The sequence below is a fragment of the Eptatretus burgeri genome, chromosome 3, assembly GCF_056783735.1.
Source record: "Eptatretus burgeri isolate ZD-2024b chromosome 3, Ebu_testis_v1, whole genome shotgun sequence".
Classification (NCBI taxonomy): Eukaryota; Metazoa; Chordata; class Myxini; order Myxiniformes; family Myxinidae; genus Eptatretus; species Eptatretus burgeri.
This window is the reverse complement of record NC_140963.1, coordinates 48,799,894-48,819,292: the sequence shown is the minus strand read 5'-3', so window position 1 is coordinate 48,819,292 and position 19,399 is coordinate 48,799,894. Positions and strand designations below refer to the sequence as shown.

The window sequence follows — 19,399 nt, the reverse complement described above, 5'->3', positions numbered from 1 at the left end:
ATGAAATGGTGAATTTCTCAGATTTCGGCAACCAAAAATGTGAGTACTGTACTGTTTTTATGTCATAATTATTTATTGGAGGTTGTAAATAATACTGTCAGACCCCGGTTTACGTCGGGGATGAGTTTCTGAAAAGTGTGATGAATATCAAAGCAGTTTTTCTCGTAAGAATTAATGGAATAAGCAGGGGGTGCATTCCTAACATCACTTCAGGTTTTATATTTCACTTTTTACCTGTCATCTTGCCATTAAAATGTTTTTTTTTATGACAGTTATACTCGTATTCAAGTACACATGCGTATAAATAAAAAAACAATGACCAGGCCTATTTAAATATAAATATACCTCTTCCAGAAGCGGTCAAAGTTGGCAGTGCATATTATTTTTCCTCTTTCAATGAATGTGGGAATATATATATATATTTTTTTCGATCGGAAGCAAACTTAACAACCTGGCAACATCAATGGCACGTTTACCAGCACCCCATCGATGAATAACATGTAATTTAATTTCTAAGGTTACATTTTTATGCTGCCTCTGAGCTAATCTTCAGTGCAGTATATTTCTTTGTGTGAAGCAAAGTACAGTGCAGTAGTTCTTTTGGCGATTTTTGCGATCTCTAGATTTGTTACTTTGGTGATGTATTCTGGTGTCTTTTTCAGTCTTGGAAGTTCTGAAAATGCTTGGATAAAAGGTATAGCTCTTAAAACGACACAGGTGTGAGTTCACACGACGAATATCGAGAAGTGTGATTAATAGCATGATGATGTATTTGCGAAATGACATAGATGGGGTGATTATGTAAGCTGGGGCATTACTGTAATCAAAATAAAGACCAATTACTGCACTGTAGTCCCAAGAAGAAAGTCACACAAAACAATACACACATATACAAACACATATAAACACACAAACACAGACAAATTATGTACTAGAAAGTACTTACAAAAGTTATTTTATTTGAAGTTATGACCTTAACTTATAGCGAACGAAGTGAGCTTAATACTTAACGTGTGCACGTGAGAGAATAGGAAACAACAACAACAACAACAACACAATAGCCCTGGCTATTTGGAATCCGTGTGGTTAGCTAAGACGTTTTGCTTCCGGTTGTTAAATGCTGTGCGGTGTATTAACACGATTGGGTTTTATTTCTATCTTGCGAATATTACTTCACGCGTGCACATGAGAGAATAGAAACAACAAAAACAACACAATACCCTGGCAATTGTGAATCCGTGTCGTTGGCTCTGACCATTTTGCGTCCGTTTTTGTTTTGTTTCTGTTTTTTTTTTTTTTTTGTTTCCGGTTTTTCTCATGGGGAATGATGCATGCCGGGAGATCATGATCAGAAGTGTTTATTTATTCATTCAATTATTTTTTTTCCCAAAGTTAATTTTATACTTCCGAAAGTGATTTTGTTCATGACAGGAATGGTGTTTATTTTGTATTTAACGTTACCGGGAGTTATTTTGAAACTCTTTCCGGAACTTTTAATTTCTTTTATTCTTGACCAGAAGTGATCCTTTATTTATTTATTTATGCAATTATTTTTTTCCCAAAGTTAATTTTAATAAGGATATCTCCCGCATCATCAACAAATATTTTTTAATCGTGATTTACATTATTTGATCGCTGATCCCGAATCCAGGCCGAAGTAACCGGAAATTGCGTCAAAATCATCAGCTGTGCGGTGCTTGCATGTACCACGGTATAGTTGGCAAGTATACAGTTGTGAACAAGTTTTATGTAAAGTCAGAAGCGAATGTAAGAAGAATTCTACGTTCACTTCTAGGCTTTGCCTATTCCATATTAAGCAAGTGACTGATTTCCCACCTGCCCAGATCATCGCCTGGGCACCGTTTTCCATCGAAGTTTCGATCCTTACAGCCCAGAACCTCTCCAAACGGCAGATCCACAACCCCGGTTGCAGGTCTACATCAGTAGATGTAGTAGATCAGTAGATTAACACATTGGTCCCCAACCTGCGGCCCACGGAGCCCTATACTGCGGCCCGCGAGGACTTTCCAATCAAAACACATTTCCATGTAGCAATTTTAAAGGGGTTTACACAATGCCACTGCTGGCCACTGCCGGCCGGCGCCATGACCTGAAAAGCCTTACACAATGCCACTACCGCTTACCGCCGGGAGGAATCAAATCAATAAAACTCAATAAAATGCTTCAATTTTTTTCTGGCTCCCAACATCCTTGGGAGTAGTGAATGTGGCCCGTGGGATCAAAAGGTTGGGGACCACTGGTTTAACATGATGGAAAAATCCTTCTCGGCACATTCCATAAAATTATCATTTACTGAACAAATTCTTGTAAATCTAAGTAGCTGAGATGAAAAGACATTGTAACCCATTTTAATTGATACATTTCCACATAGAGAGGTGTACAAGACGACAGGGAAACTGAAATCATCAACTTTGTGATATGCACTTGTACTCAAACCATAATGTCCAACTCTAACCAACACATCCAGATATGCAGCAACTGTACAATCATTACCATTCCTGTTTACAATAAGGCTATCTTGATAAATTTTGTGAAGCTGCCTATCAAAAAAAATTTCGAGTTAACCACACAAATATCATGTACGAAATGATATTTTGGCTCATCATATTTTTTTTTCTCCTTTATCAGTTTCTGCATGAATGAGAGTTCACAGAAAATAAGAAAAATGTCCACTAGTCGGGGGCTGCAATTCCCACCCATGGGAATACCTTTAACCTGTTGAAGCGTTGTCCCACAAAAGTATAAAATAAAATTAACAGCATTCTGAAATATCTGCTTATCAAAACAATGAAAACTTTAGTATTTATTTTTTAGGAAAGAATGCTCTATCAAACGTGACACATAAAAAAAACTTATTCAAAGAGTTAAAAACGTTGTCAATCACTTTGAAGAGTGAATCCCTCACTCATAGTAAATCCAAATTTGAATAAAAATTGAAAAATCAAAAACTTCAACTGACTTGATTTGAGGTATCTAATTCCATCTAAGAACTCGAAAGAAGAATTAATACTCTAGAAAGTGTTAATACCAGAATTTTTCTCAATTGCTAAACAATATTTCCTGAACTGTTCTCCAACAACTTGTGAGCCTGAGTTAACGATAACCAATAACTGCTTGGTAGAACACTGCCTGGCACCCGCTATAAACCTATGCTTGTACGGGTTATTATGAAGCTTAGGAATCCAGAAAAGTCGAGGAATACAAAGACTTACCTCTTTACATACAACACTGAAATTATTCACTAAAATTTCCTGATGCTCAGAGATAATATCTTGGAATGGCTGATGACAAGGAACATATGTGCTATTTCCTATACTGGTGAAAGTAACCGTATCAATGCCGAACTCTCTTAATAAAACCTCCACATAAAACTTTTTACAAACCACAACAAAATTATTAGCAGCTTTATCGCTGGAACTATCACGTAGTTATCATGGAGATCCCGAATGTCTTTACGAACTCTTGGCTTGTTCAACACTGGTTTAGTTCAACACTGGTAAATCATTCTTGGGCAATGCAGAGTGTGTATCACTTTTTTTTTTAATGGCTACATGATTAATATATTTCAGGCTTTTCCATTCAACCTGTGCTAACATTTAGTCTGTGGATGTGATGAGGCATTTGTTTCACATGCATTTGCATTACATGCCCAATGGCTGATTCAAACTGACTGTATCTCCATCTCCCACTCCACCTCCCACTCCACCTCCCACTCCACCTCCCACTCCACCTCCCACTCCACCTCCCACTCCACCTCCCACTCCACCTCCCACTCCACCTCCCACTCCACCTCCCACTCCACCTCCCACTCCACCTCCCACCCCACCTCCCACCCCACCTCCCACCCCACCTCCCACCCCACCTCCCACCCCACCTCCCACCCCATCTCCCACCCCATCTCCCCCCCCACCTCCCCCCCCACCTCCCACCCCACCTCCCCCCCCACCTCCCACCCCACCTCCCACCCCACCTCCCACCCCACCTCCCACCCCATCTCCCACCCCATCTCCCACCCCATCTCCCACCCCATCTCCCACCCCATCTCCCACCCCATCTCCCACCCCCATCTCTCTATTGAGTTCAGCCTGTGGCTGCTGGTTGCATCATTGGTTGGGATGCGGCTATGCCGCTGATGCAGTGTCCCCCTTACCAGTACACTGGTGCTCATTTTGCCAACCTCGGAAGGATGACAGGCTGAGTCAACCTCCTGGTGTATTTTTTTTTAATTCAGCAGCCAACGGGACTTGAACTCAGGACCCGAGGATTCCGCCACCCTAACCACGAAGCCAACACCAGGCTTGACTGTAACTTGAATCTGGTAAATGATTGGAATTTGGATGGTGGAGGTAGTATGCAAGGAAACTGAGGTGATTTACCAGCAGAAAGGGGATGAGAGGAACAGTAGGTCAGAGGGAGATTTTGTTATAGCACCTGTCAGAGTTGTCATGTTGGTACAGTTGAGGCAAAGAGAGAGAAAGAGAGAGCGATTTGGAGTAAAAATTTGTGGATCTTTGGATCGATTTGGAGTAAAAATTACTTTGGATCGATAATGCACGTTTGGGCAGAGTGCACAAGTCCTGCGCTTCTGCACTGCTTCTCTCGCCTCCGTTTGTACCATACTCACTGTGGTGTTTTGTGTGCTGGGAGGTCTTTAAGACTCTTCTGCCTGTATTTATGAGATACCGTTATTTATTTATTTTCCTCTCTCAAGCAAATAACCCACGGGAGATGCATTAAATTGGTTCCAAAAATCTGTCTGCGGGGTATACTCATGCGCGGGTTTACACGGTATTTCACCATCTGGCACGTGACATAACCACAAGGGGTGAAGTGACATCATCAAGGAGATACAAAAAGCGGCAGTTTTTTTTCTTTTTTCTTTAATTAACTGTGCGATCAATTGGGTGCATTTATTCTGGGCAACAGCATTAGTCGTTGTAGCTGGCATGTAATCAAAAGGCCTGTCTCCCCATTTGAATTCATTTATTTTTCCTTGTTCTCTCGCTTCCTCTGCTGAGCCATAATATTGTAGTTGGTGATTTCTGTTCTTTGTTTATTTTTCTTTAGTTTGGTTCTTGGTGTCTTCCTTAAGTTATTCCTCCATGAATTGTAATCAAGGTGGTGTTGTTTTTTGTTTTTTTTTCTTGGTGCAGTAAGGCTGCAAATTGAATGATTATGAGATTGGGTATCCATTGGAACATAAAAGCTCATAATTGTAAGTTTTTGGCCTTTGGGGCATGGTAAACCACCACCCGGAGGGATATGAGAGTATTTGTCTTGTTTTACCTTGTTTATCCCCATTGGCATTGCTGCGGCTTTAAGTAGGCCTTGTGCTATAAACCGATTGCATCTGCAAGGATAAAGATGAGAGGATGGGGGAATGAAAATTGAGGGAAGAAAGTGTTGAGAAAATGAAAATGGCCATGATGAATATTGGGGAGATGTCGGGAGACAGAGTGTGAGTGTGAGTGTATAAGATTGGGTGGTTGGGATTACACATTTTTAAAGAAGGTGCTTCCAATCAAAAGTAAAAATACTAGATTGACTCCACGAATTTGAGCAAAAAAAGCGAGAGCTTACTCGGTCTCAGGGAACGTTTCGCCAGCTTCATCAGGTGCAATAGGCCCTGAGCCTCGGCGTGTGTCTGGTTTTTATTTCGACACGACCGCTCATTTCCGGTCACGTGCTTATGCTCAAGGTCAAATGGTGGAGTGCTTTTTTATTTTGCAGGTTATAGACTGTTGTCAAAAACCTGTGGCCCAGATCGTTGCGAGTGTGGAGTCCGCCATTACCAATCTACCGACTGGCAGAGGAGAAAACCACCATCACGAACCGTGTGGCTCAGATCATCAGAGCCTTTATACACACACACACGAGTAAACCTAAACCTAACCTCTCAGTACCAGAGCTGAAGGCTATGAAAAGTTTGAGAAACAGGACCGATTTGATCTTTGCACCAGCAGACAAGGGCAGGGCAGTGGCCGTAATGGAGAAGGAATGATACCAATGTAAAGTCGTATTGCTAATGAAGGATGGTAAAACCTATCAAAAATTACCTGATGATCCAACTCCAAAGCAACAACGGTGCTAGAACACACGATTGTCCATGCTAAAACGAACAGGCAGGCTGGGCAACCAGGACCACAATTGGCTTTACTGCAGCAATGGTTCAGCACTCAGACTGTATTGTCTTCCCAAGATCCACAAAGAAAATCTCCCTCGAAGACCCATCGTGTCCTTCGTCAATGCACCATCTTCCCGATTGTCGGGCTTTCTAGCATGCATCATTGGCAGACTTATAGGAAAGGCTGATAAACCGGTTAAGCATACTGGTGAATTTGTCCAAAGGATAAGAGAGGTTAGAATCCAAGATGATGAGACTATGGTATCTTTCGATGTGGTTTCCCTTTTCACCAACATCCCAGTCGATCTTGCGGTGAGCGTCACACTCGACCGGTTGAAACATTCAAACGATTGGAAAATGGCTTGTCAAAACAGCAAACTAATACCTGAAGACATTGCGAGCTTGCTGGAGATGTGTCTGAACAGCACGGCCTTCATCTATGGCGGTGCACACCACCGACAAATATTTGGCACAACTTTGGGTTCTGTGGCCTGGATTTGGCACAACAAGGGCACACACATGCTCACCAGTCTCTGCTGTTGTAGTATAGCTAATTTGGTGATTGAGGAATTCGAACAAAGGATATTTGGGTCTCATGAGAATTGGCTGTCACGGACTGGAACAGATATGTAGATGACACCTTTGTCATTGTGCATACAAACATGGTTGACCACCTACTGGGACAACTTGGCCAGGTATTCCGCAGCATTAACTTCATAATCGAAATTGAAAAAGAAAGTAAATTGGTATTTTTGGATGTGGAGGTTCACCGTAAGCCTGATGGCTCCATCTACACCTCTATTTACAGGAAACTAACCAACACTGGTAGATTATTGGATTTTAACTCCTGCAAGCCAATCTTCCACAAACGCAGTGTAACACAGATCTCGGCAGCTCAGGTATGGAGGGTGTCATCTTCCAAAGCCGATGCAATTAAAGAAATCAGATGAGTTGGATGAGTCCTGGCTCAAAAATAGGAACAGCAAAGGGATACTCCCCACCTTGAAAGAATCAAAATGGACAGGATGGCAGTAGCCAGACATGCTTGGGCACTGTGTACTGCCACACTACCCTAGCCTTTCCAAAATGATTAGCAGGATAGTATGCAGTGCACGGATTGGTGTAGCCTACAAGCCTCTCCGCACCATCCGTAATGTAATTTCAAAACTTAAGGACCCAATATCAACTGGTAATAAATCTGGAGTAGTTTATCATGCAGTTCACCATTCGTCATGCAGAGACTGTGACCAATTCTACATTGGTGAAACTTGAAGAAATGTAAAACAAAGGCGAGATGAACATGATCGAGCAATCAAGCTTGGAAAGGTGACAGACATAACTCTCATTGCCTGCAATCTGGCCACAAATTTGACATTGATGGGACCTGTGTCCTCGACATGATGTCCAACAAACGACACAGGTTGATACTGGAAGCATGGTATGTGAAGAGCCAAAAGTGGTGGTCTAACTGGAGAAATGGTGGACATACCCACATAATACACACCTCTGATGCAAATAGTTAAAACTAGATGGTGCAAACAGCTGGATAAGGTGAGCGACAAACAACACAATCCCAAACACTACATCTGTGTGTGTACAACACCCAATGGGAACCCCAACAATCACACACCCCACAACTCATCACATCCAATCTGGACATGAAACCAGCCATGTTTGTACCCTGGAAACACAAAACCAACAAGGGCACACACATGCTCACCCACACACAAACAGCACCAGATCACGCATACGTTTAAAAAAGAGCAGCGCAGCCCATCGATGATGTGATTTGACATTTATTTTGTTTAAGGATTGCAAAATAAAATATAAAATTAATCCATTTGACTTCGAGCACTAGTACGTGCCTGGAAATGAGCGGTCGAATCGGAAATAAAAAGCGGACACGTGTCGAGGCTCAGGGTCTATTGCCCTGAGGAGGCATGCTGTGAAGCGGGAGAAATGTTGCCTGGCACTGGGTCTGCTCTTGCTTATTGCTGAAATCAGCAGAGTTGATTTCGTTTAATTTTGGTTGGAAGCGCGTGTGTGTGTGTGTGTGTGTGTGTGTGTGTGTGTGTGTGTGTGTGTGTGTGTGTGTGTGTGTGTGTGTGTGTGTGTGTGTGTGTGTGTGTGTGTGTGTGTGTGTGTGTGTGTGTGTGTGTGTGTGTGTGTGTGTGATTCAATAGGGAATTTACCAGTGAATAGAGTACTTTGGTCTGTGGACGTGTAGGAGGCATCCTGATGTAATTAAGTACGAAAATGGTGGGCTTGGGTTTTGCGTGTTACCACACGTGAGGGGGGGGGCGGGGGGTTATGTTGACTGGCTAGGGTTTGGCAATGGGCTTCCCCAGTGTGTGTGGTTGCCCCTCTGTGACTTTTCCCTTTGTCTTTATAACCAAAAGCATGATTAGAAACGAGCAAACGTGCCGAGTGGGCGGAGGCCTGCTTTCCCGGGTTTCTTGTGGGCGGGCTGCGCCCCGGAGGAGGACGAGGAGGAGAAGGAGGAGGCGGCGGTGGTTTCGGCGGCGGTAGTCTGTCAGAGGCATTGGACTCAGTAGGACGGAGATTGGAGTGTGGGGTGAGTGTACGCACGAAGCAGGATGCTGGCCTTTAGCTCTTGGTTGGGTCGTGGGAGGCAGACCCTGAGCCTCGTGTGTCATGGCGGGTCGGTGGGGAGGATCGATGTGCGGGGCGGCTGCACTTGGGTTCTGAGCCTTGGTGTTGGGTGCCGCTCATGGGGTGCCTGGCATGCGTTTGTCCTGCTGTGCGGGGAGCGACGAGGCGACATTTTGTGCGCGTCTGCACGTGCTGGTGGAGGTTCCTCGATTCCAAATCCAACGGGGACCATCTCTGGGCCAAGCGAAGTACAAGAATACTTGAAAGGAAGGGTATTCTTTTTATTTTGTTTCTCCTTTGTCTGTGTTTGAGTTTGTGTGGGGAGGTGCCTTGACTTTAGGATTTATTTACTTCATTTTTATCATTACCTTTTGAATTATTGTCCTTTGTAAATATTTGTTTATTTTCATGCAAGTGTGTTCATTTAAAGTCAAAGAATCCGTGTATTTGTCGTAGGGTTCGAGTGTGGACCCCCCTTGTGCTGTCCTGGTACAGCGCTTAACTGTGCTGTGCTCCTCTGCCCGTCCATCATTTTCCCCATGCCCTTCCAGCACGCATGATAATCTCTGGGGATCTGCGTGTCCGCCTCCTATTAATAAGGAGCCGCTCGGCCGTCCGGGGGCTGGTGGTGTTGACCGCCCACCACCGCTGTTTGGGTTGGGGGTGTTAACCTGGGCTGGCCACCCCCGTAACAATATATATATATATATATATATATATATATATATATATATATATATATATATATATATATATATATATATATATATATATATATATATATATATATATATATATATATATATATATATATATATATATATACAGTTATGGCCATGGGTACCAATTGTTATTATGAGGGGGTTTAATCCCCATCTGTCCTCGGAAGAGCCGGATCTGGGGCCACTGCTCACGATTAACTTCGTGATACGGTGGGTTGCTTTAGAACCATGAACGTCAGTCAGTTAACCATGAGTTCCAGTGTCCACCATATAATTTTGTCATTTAACTGGAGGTCACATGGTTTCCTAAACAGGGAGCGTGCCTTCGTTTCACCGCTGGTGCATGCCGACCATTACAGGTGAGTTTGTGTGGTCATTACCTCCCAGTCTATCTAGGTTTGGACAATGCTAGATCAATGGAAGGAAAGGACAAGCACTGACAGGTTGGAATGTCAACAAAGCAATTTATTAATAAGAAAATATATAAATAAAAATCAATCAAAATAATCATAAGCAAATAAATAACACTGGTCAACAACAAATTTGTTGTCTGCATTTTTTAAGCTGATTTAGGACGAATCTGATGCGCTGAATCCAAAACTCACATTAGTTTTGTTCAATCAGGTCAAGTTTTTGAGATATGGCCACATGTCGTTTTTTACATTTTTGTTCACATGTACGCATGTGTGGAGCATTTTAGAAGAAGTTGGTGGGGGTAAAATGTCATGTCAAATAATTGTTTTGATTGGAAATAATTATTTTAATGACAAGAAGTATTCAGGTACGATAGTTCTGGGTGATTATGTCGAAAAGGGATCAGTTTGAAGTCATAAAACCTCAAAATCTTCCAAAAATTGGTGAGGCAAAGCATAAATTGTGATGCAATTCCAGTGCCTATCTTCGGCGAACTTCCTGACATTAGTGACGAAGATGCCTCCAGTGTTGAAGGACATGAAGAAGAAGAAGTGGTTCTTGAAGATGATGCTCCACATCCATTTTCCCAAAAGGAGTTGAATGATCTAGTTCGCGACCTCAGCTTGTCAAAGGACTCTGCCGAACTGTTGGCATCCAGATTGAAGGAAAAAAACCTCCTCTCTGACAGTGCTCGCATCAGCTTCTTCCGCAACAGGCATCAAGAGTACCTCCGTTTTTTCTCTGAAGAGAAGGACTTGGTGTACTGTGCTGATATTGCGCAGCTTCTGTTCAAGCTTGGAGTGCCACAGTACGAACCCAAAGATTGGAGACTGTTCATTGACAGCAGCAAGCGATCACTGAAATGTGTTCTGCTACACAACGGCAACCAGTTTGCCTCTGTACCCATCGCTCACTCGACTACACTGAAGGAGAAGTATGAAGCGGTGAAGTACGTGCTGGAGAAAATTGGTTATGATCAGCATAAGTGGTTTATTTGTGTTGACCTGAAGATGGTGAACTTTTTGTTGGGACAACAGTCTGGCTTCACCAAGTACCCATGTTTTCTGTGCATGTGGGATAGTAGGGACCGTGCTCAGCATTACACGAAGAAGAAAGGAAGATGCAAAGATGCACGAAGAAGATGCAAAGAAAGGAACGTCATCAACGACCCTCTGGTGGACAGAGACAGAATACTCTTCCCACCGCTGCACATCAAGCTCGGCTTAATCAAGCAGTTCACCAAGGCTCTGGACAAAGATGGTGACTGCTTCACTTACTTGTGCCAGGCTTTTCCAGGATTGACCATGGAGAAGTTGAAAGCTGGCATCTTTGATGGTTCTCAGATCCGTCAGCTCATCAGAGATCCAGAGTTCAAAAACTCAATGAACGAAGTGGAACTGGAAGCGTGGAAGACATTTGTTTTGGTAGTGAAGAACTTTCTTGGCAACAATAAGGCCAGAAACTACGCAGAACTTGTCAACAACATGCTGACTGCTTTCAGAAACCTGGGCTGCAACATGAGCATCAAGATGCACTACCTATTTTCACATATGAACCGGTTTCCTGAGAACCTGGGTTCAATGAGTGACGAGCAGGGGGAGAGATTCCATCAGGACATGAAGGAGATGGAGACCAGGTATCAGGGTCGCTGGGACGCAGTCATGATGGCTGACTACTGTTGGAATCTGAAGAGAGACCTCCCTGCCGCTGAACATTCCAGGAGTTCGAAGAAACGGAAGTTCAAGCCCTGAAGTTTGAACAGTGGTGATGCAACATGCAATTTACTTGTACTTACCTTTATCAATGCCCACCATTCAGATGACAGTAATCGATGTTTCTATCATGTAATCAATAAATGTTGTTGGCAAAACATTTTTTTTTCTTAAAAACATGTTTAGGATGATATGTGTTGACAAAAATCAGCTGATAATGCCACAAAAATGTAATTGATTTTGTCACAAGATCTGATTTTTTCAAATCAACTTAGCACAAAAACCTGACCTGATGGAGAGAAACGGATGCCATTTCCTGATTCAGCAGTGCCAGAATACCCTAATTCACTTGTAGAAATCTAGACAACATTCAGAAAGTAAAAAATTGTTGACCAGTGTAATCAATCAGGCACTGAGAGAAAAAGGGACAAAGAGCAGATGGCTATCTCTATGCCTTACTTAACAATTAAACACAAGACAAGGGTACCCAGCAGATCATTCAGGGGGGGGCGGGAAGAGAAATCGTCTCGCTCACCAAATAGAAGTCGTATGTCAAATAAAAACATCCTGAAATGTGTGAGCGTGCCTTGTCCTTTGCCAGCGCCAAGCCTTGCCATGCACCCACTCGCGAACAGGCTTGAACGCCAATCGACGTCACCCCCAAGAATCAGGTACGCCTCTCGAGGAGAACGAGCATTAACAGTCCGAGCGTCACCCACCACCAGGAGCCACAACTGATGGACAGCTGTTAAGAGCTGTGAGATTGTGAAGTGCTGAGTCACTGTGAGAAGCTCTCTGGCGCTGAGGCTGTCACCAACTGCCTGGCGCCGACTGACTGACTAGAACTGACTGAAATACTCTCAAAGCTGTCAGAACTGCAACCAGCTATCGCCGTCTGACTGGAAAAGCCATCTGACTGACAAACTCACTGACTCTTAAAGTCCTCGCCACCTGAGTGGTTGTCGACTGACCAGTAAAGCCGACTCACTGACGCCAACTGACTGGTTGTCGACTGACCGGTAAAGAACGGACCTCTCGTCCTCTTTTTATTGACGGCCTCTCTGGACGGGCACAGACTCCAACCAAATCCACCCCGCCCCATTTGTGAAATGTTGCCCGTGGCAACCCGCCCGTCCCGCGACCATTCCTGGCCGATGACGCCATGCCTGTGGTGCTGGACGAACGGCAGAAAGCAGCCATTTTGTCAGAATTACCGAGTGAAAACATGAAGCGCTCATAAAATTTCAACAACAATTATCACCTTAAAGGTTCCATGACACCGAAAAGTACTGAAATTTCATATATATATATATATGTGTATGTATATATATGTATGTATATATATGTATGTATATATATGTATGTATATATATATATATATATATATATATATATATATATATATATATATATATATATATATATATATAATGTCCTATAGGAGTTTTTCATCTTGATTTCAGATTTGACAATTTTTCCACAATACTCATTCTGTAAAATGTAAAATTAAAAAAAAAAAAAAACCTCTTCGGGAACGCCCCTAAAAATTCTGAAAGGGGTGTAACCCACATGCCGTCGACTGCAGTTTGACAAAGGCTGCACGTAAATTACTCGGGTTGGTGGTCTCCATGATTCTATTGGCTTCCTGTGTGTTTCCACATTCTATTGGTCGACTCAATTGCTTCGTTCATTTCTGCTTTAAAAAAATCGAACATTTGGTTTTGAATAATTGTGGCATGGACTTTCATTTGTCTGGTAACGACAGTGAGTGTGAGAGAAATGAAGGATTTTGGTCTGAATCATATGGAGAATTATCGGATAACGTAGTCGCGGGAGGTGAAGTTCAGGCAGCTGGAAATGAAATACGGCCTTACCAGTTCGAGCCCGAAGCAGGACAAGCAGAGGAAAATGGCGATGAAATTCCTGGAGTTCATGATAATCGGGAGGACATCAAAGGAAGACTTGGCAATAACAACTGGTTTGACTAAATCCTATTCGTAATTCAATAATGTAAATTCGACTTGCATACTGCTCGATATCAGAAATATTTTAGTGAGGTGACGTGACCAGAGCAGCGGACATGTTTTTCCACGGCGAATTGATCACAAGCAAGGCCAGCCCATGTCATCGGCCATATCTCTCGGCGCATAAAACGAAGCAATCTCGCTGTCCGGATACGATGAAAACTTGTGTGCAGAGCACACCTTACGACACAATTACCTAAAATAGTCCGATAAATCTGACGTTCTGTTGCATTTTTATTTATTTTATTCCTACTGTCGTCATGTAGCGCCAGTAGAAAACAATGAAGAAAAGAGAATAATGAAAGAAAGCTACAGCACATCAGATTTATCTGCCTAGTCGGACGGACGACGGATTTATCTGCCTAGTCGGACGGACGACGGATTTATCGGACTCGTCTAGAATCTCGAGATCTCGAGTTGACAAGTAACTTGTATTAGCATGCACACAATGTATAAGTCGATGCCGAAGAGTCCCGAGGCTATGAGGCCGTGTAATAGGACAGATAAATTTGTCTTTCATAGTTGTGCCAACATATTTAACCCTGTTCATTTATTACAGTATTTTGGCTAAATGTTAATGAATACCAAGCCAATGGAAGCAGTACCTTCACTTTAGAATAAACCCATGATGTCGAGTGCAGCCATACCTGGCTTGCATGTATGTGGAATCGTACCTATCCCAGCAGGCTGGTTTCAACGAACAATTCAATAAGCTGCAAAATGTGGGTGCAGGTTTTTCACATTGTTTGATTTTAAAATTATCTCCTTGCGCCTTGAAATGATGCAATATTAATCTTTAGTATTTTACTTGTATGTCCCTGTAAGTTTTTATTTTTTTATTTTTAATGGAAAGGTTCAACAGTCACATTTTATATTTTGTGGACATGGTATAGCCCTTTATTTTGCATACATGTATTGGATTTGCATACGACTACGACAAGGTTGTAAAGGGATCAATAATTGCCTCGTGATTGTTGTGCATACACGGCTCAGAAGCAGAATTTCTTTTCCGCGAAACAATCACAGGAATTAAGACTATCAGTGAGATAGCAAACACGTGTGCACAATGCATTTGTACATACTGTTACGAATTTGGGAATTTGATTGCACACAACATACAGGTTTCTTTAGTCAGCTATGTCGATAAGTGCTTGTTCCCTAGAGAGCTCACCTTTCATTGTTTAAATGTTCAGAAATCGATTAGATGCGCTGCGGATCAATTTAGTAGTTAAGGAACGAAGCAATGGAGACTCCCCTCCCCCTCTTCTGCGAAGAGGAAGAAGAGCCTTCCCGTCCCGTGACTCATGATGTCAACAACTCCCTCCCACCCGTGCTTGAGCGGGGGATGGAGCACGAGGGCATGAGTCACGCCGGGAGCGGGGGAGGGGGCCGATAAGAATAAGGAAGAGATTCTCTGCTTCTGGCTTTTCAGTAGACCTTCAGGTTCTGCTTGGCTTGGGTTAGGGTCGAGGCTTTTTGAAGACTTTCTGCTTTGGAGACTTTTTGGAGAGCTTTTTTCTTCGGCTTGGCTTTTCAGCAGACCTTCGGGTTCTGTTTGACTCAGTTCGCTTTTTGGGCTCTGGCTTGGTTCGTCGAAGAGAGTCGGCTTTGTTCATCGGGAGAGAGTTGAGCTGGTTGCTCGGCTCGGAGTTCTTGGTTCGTGTTGAGAGGCTTTGTTCATCGGAAGAGAGTTGAGCTGGTTGCTCGGCTGGCTCTTCTTGGTTCGTGGAGCTCTTTGTTCTCCGCTTGGTTCCCGGCTTGGTGCGACTCATCGGCCTCATCTTGGAGGTGGTTCTTTGAGATAGCGACGCATCGATGGGAAGGATCAGTACCTCGTCTCACCAGCACGTGTTCGGAAGTGCGAGAGGATTCACTGGAGCTCGGGAAGGATCGCGGCTCACGGCGATTGGATCCAGCTCGCTCTCGCTGGAGCCAGGGTCCGAACAGCTTGAAGACCACACGAGGTGGAGAGGTTTGAGATAGGTTCTGGGTTTCAGCTAATCTGTCCCTCCGAGCTGGAGTCAGTTATTAAAGGCATCAGCCACCATTTCTTGGATGTGTGTGTGCGTACGTGTGTCTGTGGGCCCGTCTCATAAGTAGGAAACTGTTCAGTGCTTTGTGTGCTGTAAATGATTGCATTGCATTTTGTATAGTCGGTATAGTTCTGCTCTTTCGTGCTTCCCTAGTTCTCCATTATTATTAATAAATACCCCAATTGTTAAATGTTTTCAGCTCGTCACGTCGATTCTTTCATTGACTGAGCATTTCTTGTGTTGGGAGTTAGAAAGCCGTTGGTTTGCCATAAAAGGGGGACATTCGGACCGATGGTTGTCGGCGATTAAGCCGCTCGGAATCGTGCACGGGACAGGCTCCCTTAAGCGGCTTGTTCCGTCGAGGGTGAAATACCCCGGTAGTTGGATCACGTGCTGATTTAGGTAAATTGAAGATTGGCAATCGACCCTACCCCACGTGGTCTCCCCATTGGTGTATTTCGGTTCTTGCACAAGTACCCGTCGGCCTTGGAGTTATCCGGGCGGCGATCTATATTCCGAGCAATCGGTCAGGCCGACTCGACTTGCGGCTCCGTCAGAGCGGTCGACTCGTGGCCGCACCTGCACCGTAACAGTATAAATATGCCTGGTGTTGGCTTAACTCAAGTGGTGGGTTTGGGATCCTTGGATCCTGAGTTCAAATTCCCCTTGGCTGTTGAATTAAGTTTTCTGTGAAATAATCGATTTCTCACCTTTCTTTTTTTGCAGTAAATAGGTGGAATGCACCAGACTGTGAAAGGTAAGACTGAAAAGAATGTTTTTTGGAATACTATATATTTATCATGGAATGATGAATTAACCCAAAGGATATATTATTATATTGAATGGTAACTTCTTTCGTATGAATCACAAGGTTTTGAGGTAGCATAATTATCTGAGGGCGTGGCTGTGCCACTGATGCAATGCCCTATGCTGGTTCGGGCTGGAATTTGTTCAGGGAACCAGCGATAGCTCTCTTACTCTTTGTGAAGGACACCATGGGATCTTTAACATCCAACAACGAATTCTGGCAGATGGGATTCCCATTCATCGTCCATCAATGCCGATTGATGGACGGCACACACATTGATGAATCACCGTGTGTGTGTGTGTGTGTGTGTGTGTGTGTGTGTGTGTGTGTGTGTGTGTGTGTGTGTGTGTGTGTGTGTGTGTGTGTGTGTGTGTGTGTGTGTCTACCGCCTAGGCTTTTCTGTCAGCCCATTGAATCGTAATTGACAATGATCAATTAGCGTCAGCATTACGTTCCTGTAAAACACGACTTCAACTGATATGACTTGAACTGATCGGCTATTTCCCTGAAGAATAAATTAAAATGCAGGAGATGTGTTCCAGCACTCAAATACTCCATATGTAAAGTCTTAATAAATCACAAATTGTACAATTTAATGAGGAAGAATTATACTAAATATTAGAGGAAAGTAAGTTGAAAATATATTTGCATACAAATAAAAACTGTATACGAGGACCGTCTAAAAAATAACGGGACTGAGCCTGCTGTGTGCTCCACTTACACATCTTGAATGAATGGGTTGCGTCAGTCTTTCGCAACATTCCAGCAATGTATATGATTGGTGATGGTTGACTGCGTTCATTGTGTGATTTTTTTATTTTTTTATTTTTTTTTATTTTTTTTTTTACAGGACATGCTTTACACATTGTCTAGACTGAGTCGTCGTGTTATGAGTCGTGAGCAGAGAGCCCATCTGAAGTTTCTTACCAAGCTTGGCAAAACACCTTCCGAATCCTTCGCAATGCTGCAGCAAGTCTACAGGGAAGAAACGATGTCACGTACATGTGCATTTGAATGGCACAAGAGGTTCAAAGAGGGACGGGGGGAAATTGTAGACTATCCACGGTCTGGAAGACCTTCAACGAGCAGAACGGTGGGCAACATCGAGCGTGTGAAGCAAATGGTGCGTGCAGATCTTCGACTCATGGTGCGGATGGTTGCTGAGGAACTTTCCATCAAGGATACTATCTGGAGCATCACCTCTGAAAATGTCGAAATGCGCAAGGTGTGTGCAAAGATTGTTCCCAAGCTGTTGTCCGAGGACCAGAAACGGCAGTCACTGTCTGTGAAGACATTATCGAGCGCCTCGAGGACGATCCAGACCTGCTTGGGAGAGTCATTACTGGTGATGAATCATGGATATTCGAATACGATCCGGAGACCAAACGGCAGAGTCGTCAGTGGAAAAGTCTGGCATCACCAAGACCAAAGAAAGCAAGGATGTTGAAGTCGAAGGTCAAGGTGATGCTCATCGTGCTTTTTTTTGACATCAAGGGCAGTGTCCACTTTGAGTTTCTACCACAGGGTCAAACAGTGAATGAATATGTGTACAAGGAGATGTTCTGGTGCCTCATGAGATCAGTCCGGGACAAGAGGAGGGATCTGTGGGAGAACAACACCTGGGTGCTCCACCATGACAACGCCGCTGCTCACAGTGCCCTGAGAATCCGACAGTTTCTGGCGGAGAAGAACATGCCAACTCTGGAACAACCCCCGTATTCGCCAGACTTGGCCCCTTGTGATTCTTTTTCCTATTCCTCAAGCTCAAGGCGGTGATCAAGGGGACCTGATTTCCTGATGTGGAGGCCATCAAAAGGGCCGTGACGATGAAGCTCCAGAGGATTCCAGAAGAAGCCTTCCGGGGGTGCATCGAAGCGTGGAAGAAGAGGATGGACAAGTGTGTGAGACTGGAGGGAAACTATTTTGAAGGGGACAAGCTGTGATTTCTATATATTTTTTGGAATAAAATTTCTGTGAAGTCGGTCCCGTTACTTTTTAGACAGACCTCGTATTACATAAAACAATAAAATATAATGTGTAATAGGTACTTATAGTTTCATAGGTACATCTATATTTCCACGGTATATTTGCTCACATTTACATGGAGGGCTGTGTGGCTTGAGTGAGTTGAGGTAGGTGGAGAGGTGAGTGGTGGAGTTATGGAGACAAAGAGGGAGAATTGACCACCTCATTGTCATTTCGTAGGTCTTCTCGAGTATGGAACAGGATCATCGTACAGCCTCCGACTCGGAACACAAAATTGAAGGCCTGATCCTGTCTTTCTCCTCTCCAGTCCTTTCACAAATGATGCTGCAGCTGCAGCTTCACCCTCCTTGCTCCTTTCCGCATTCCTCCACCATGTCAGGAGTTCCTTCTTCCTTGTCCCTAAATGTGTGGACCTTAAACATGTGAGGTCTCCGCTCCAAGCTGGCAGATCTCTCAATCCAGGCCACTGCTGATAAACATCATCCATTTAACAAAATCTTTCCTCCCACAGGATGTCCCTGACACCTTGGTGTCACTCCCTGGATATTGTCTCCTCTGGTTTGATCAACCTGAACCCCGTCCTGGCAGCAGAGTCACACTGTATATGAAGAACTCAATTTCTCATTCTCTGTGTACTGCTCTTACACCTCCTGTACCCTGGGTTGTACTGTGTTCAGTTGCCATGTTTCTTGTAGAACACTCAACAAGTGGCTTAAGCAGTAAAGCAAGCACTCTATGCAAAACTGTTGACAACGAACGGCTTGCTTGGCAAGCGCTAACTTGCTGCTTGGTAAAGAAACACACCCTCAGGAGTAAACTTGATGAAAATGGCAGTTTAAAAAAATTGTACGTTTTATTCATTTGTGTTCTCCATATTCTCATAACAAAGGTTTCTTGAAGATTTCATGACAAAAGCTCAAATGGTAAAAAGTTTATGGCTTG

At 43.6% G+C, this 19,399-nt stretch overlaps 1 protein-coding gene across 2 annotated transcripts in view; it reads left to right on the top strand.

Annotated features, from left to right (window-relative positions):
- Positions 1 to 19,399, top strand: part of LOC147029830 (reticulophagy regulator 3-like) — a 58,656-nt gene that overhangs the window by 9,032 nt on the left and 30,225 nt on the right. The window contains exon 3 of one of the 2 annotated variants that reach the window (XM_085873195.1): positions 16,390 to 16,420. In XM_085873195.1, the coding sequence (XP_085729321.1) occupies positions 16,390 to 16,420 (31 nt within the window). Of the gene's footprint in view, positions 1 to 16,389; positions 16,421 to 17,380; positions 18,369 to 19,399 lie in introns of those variants that run through there. The other variant, XM_085873196.1, reaches the window with a different exon arrangement.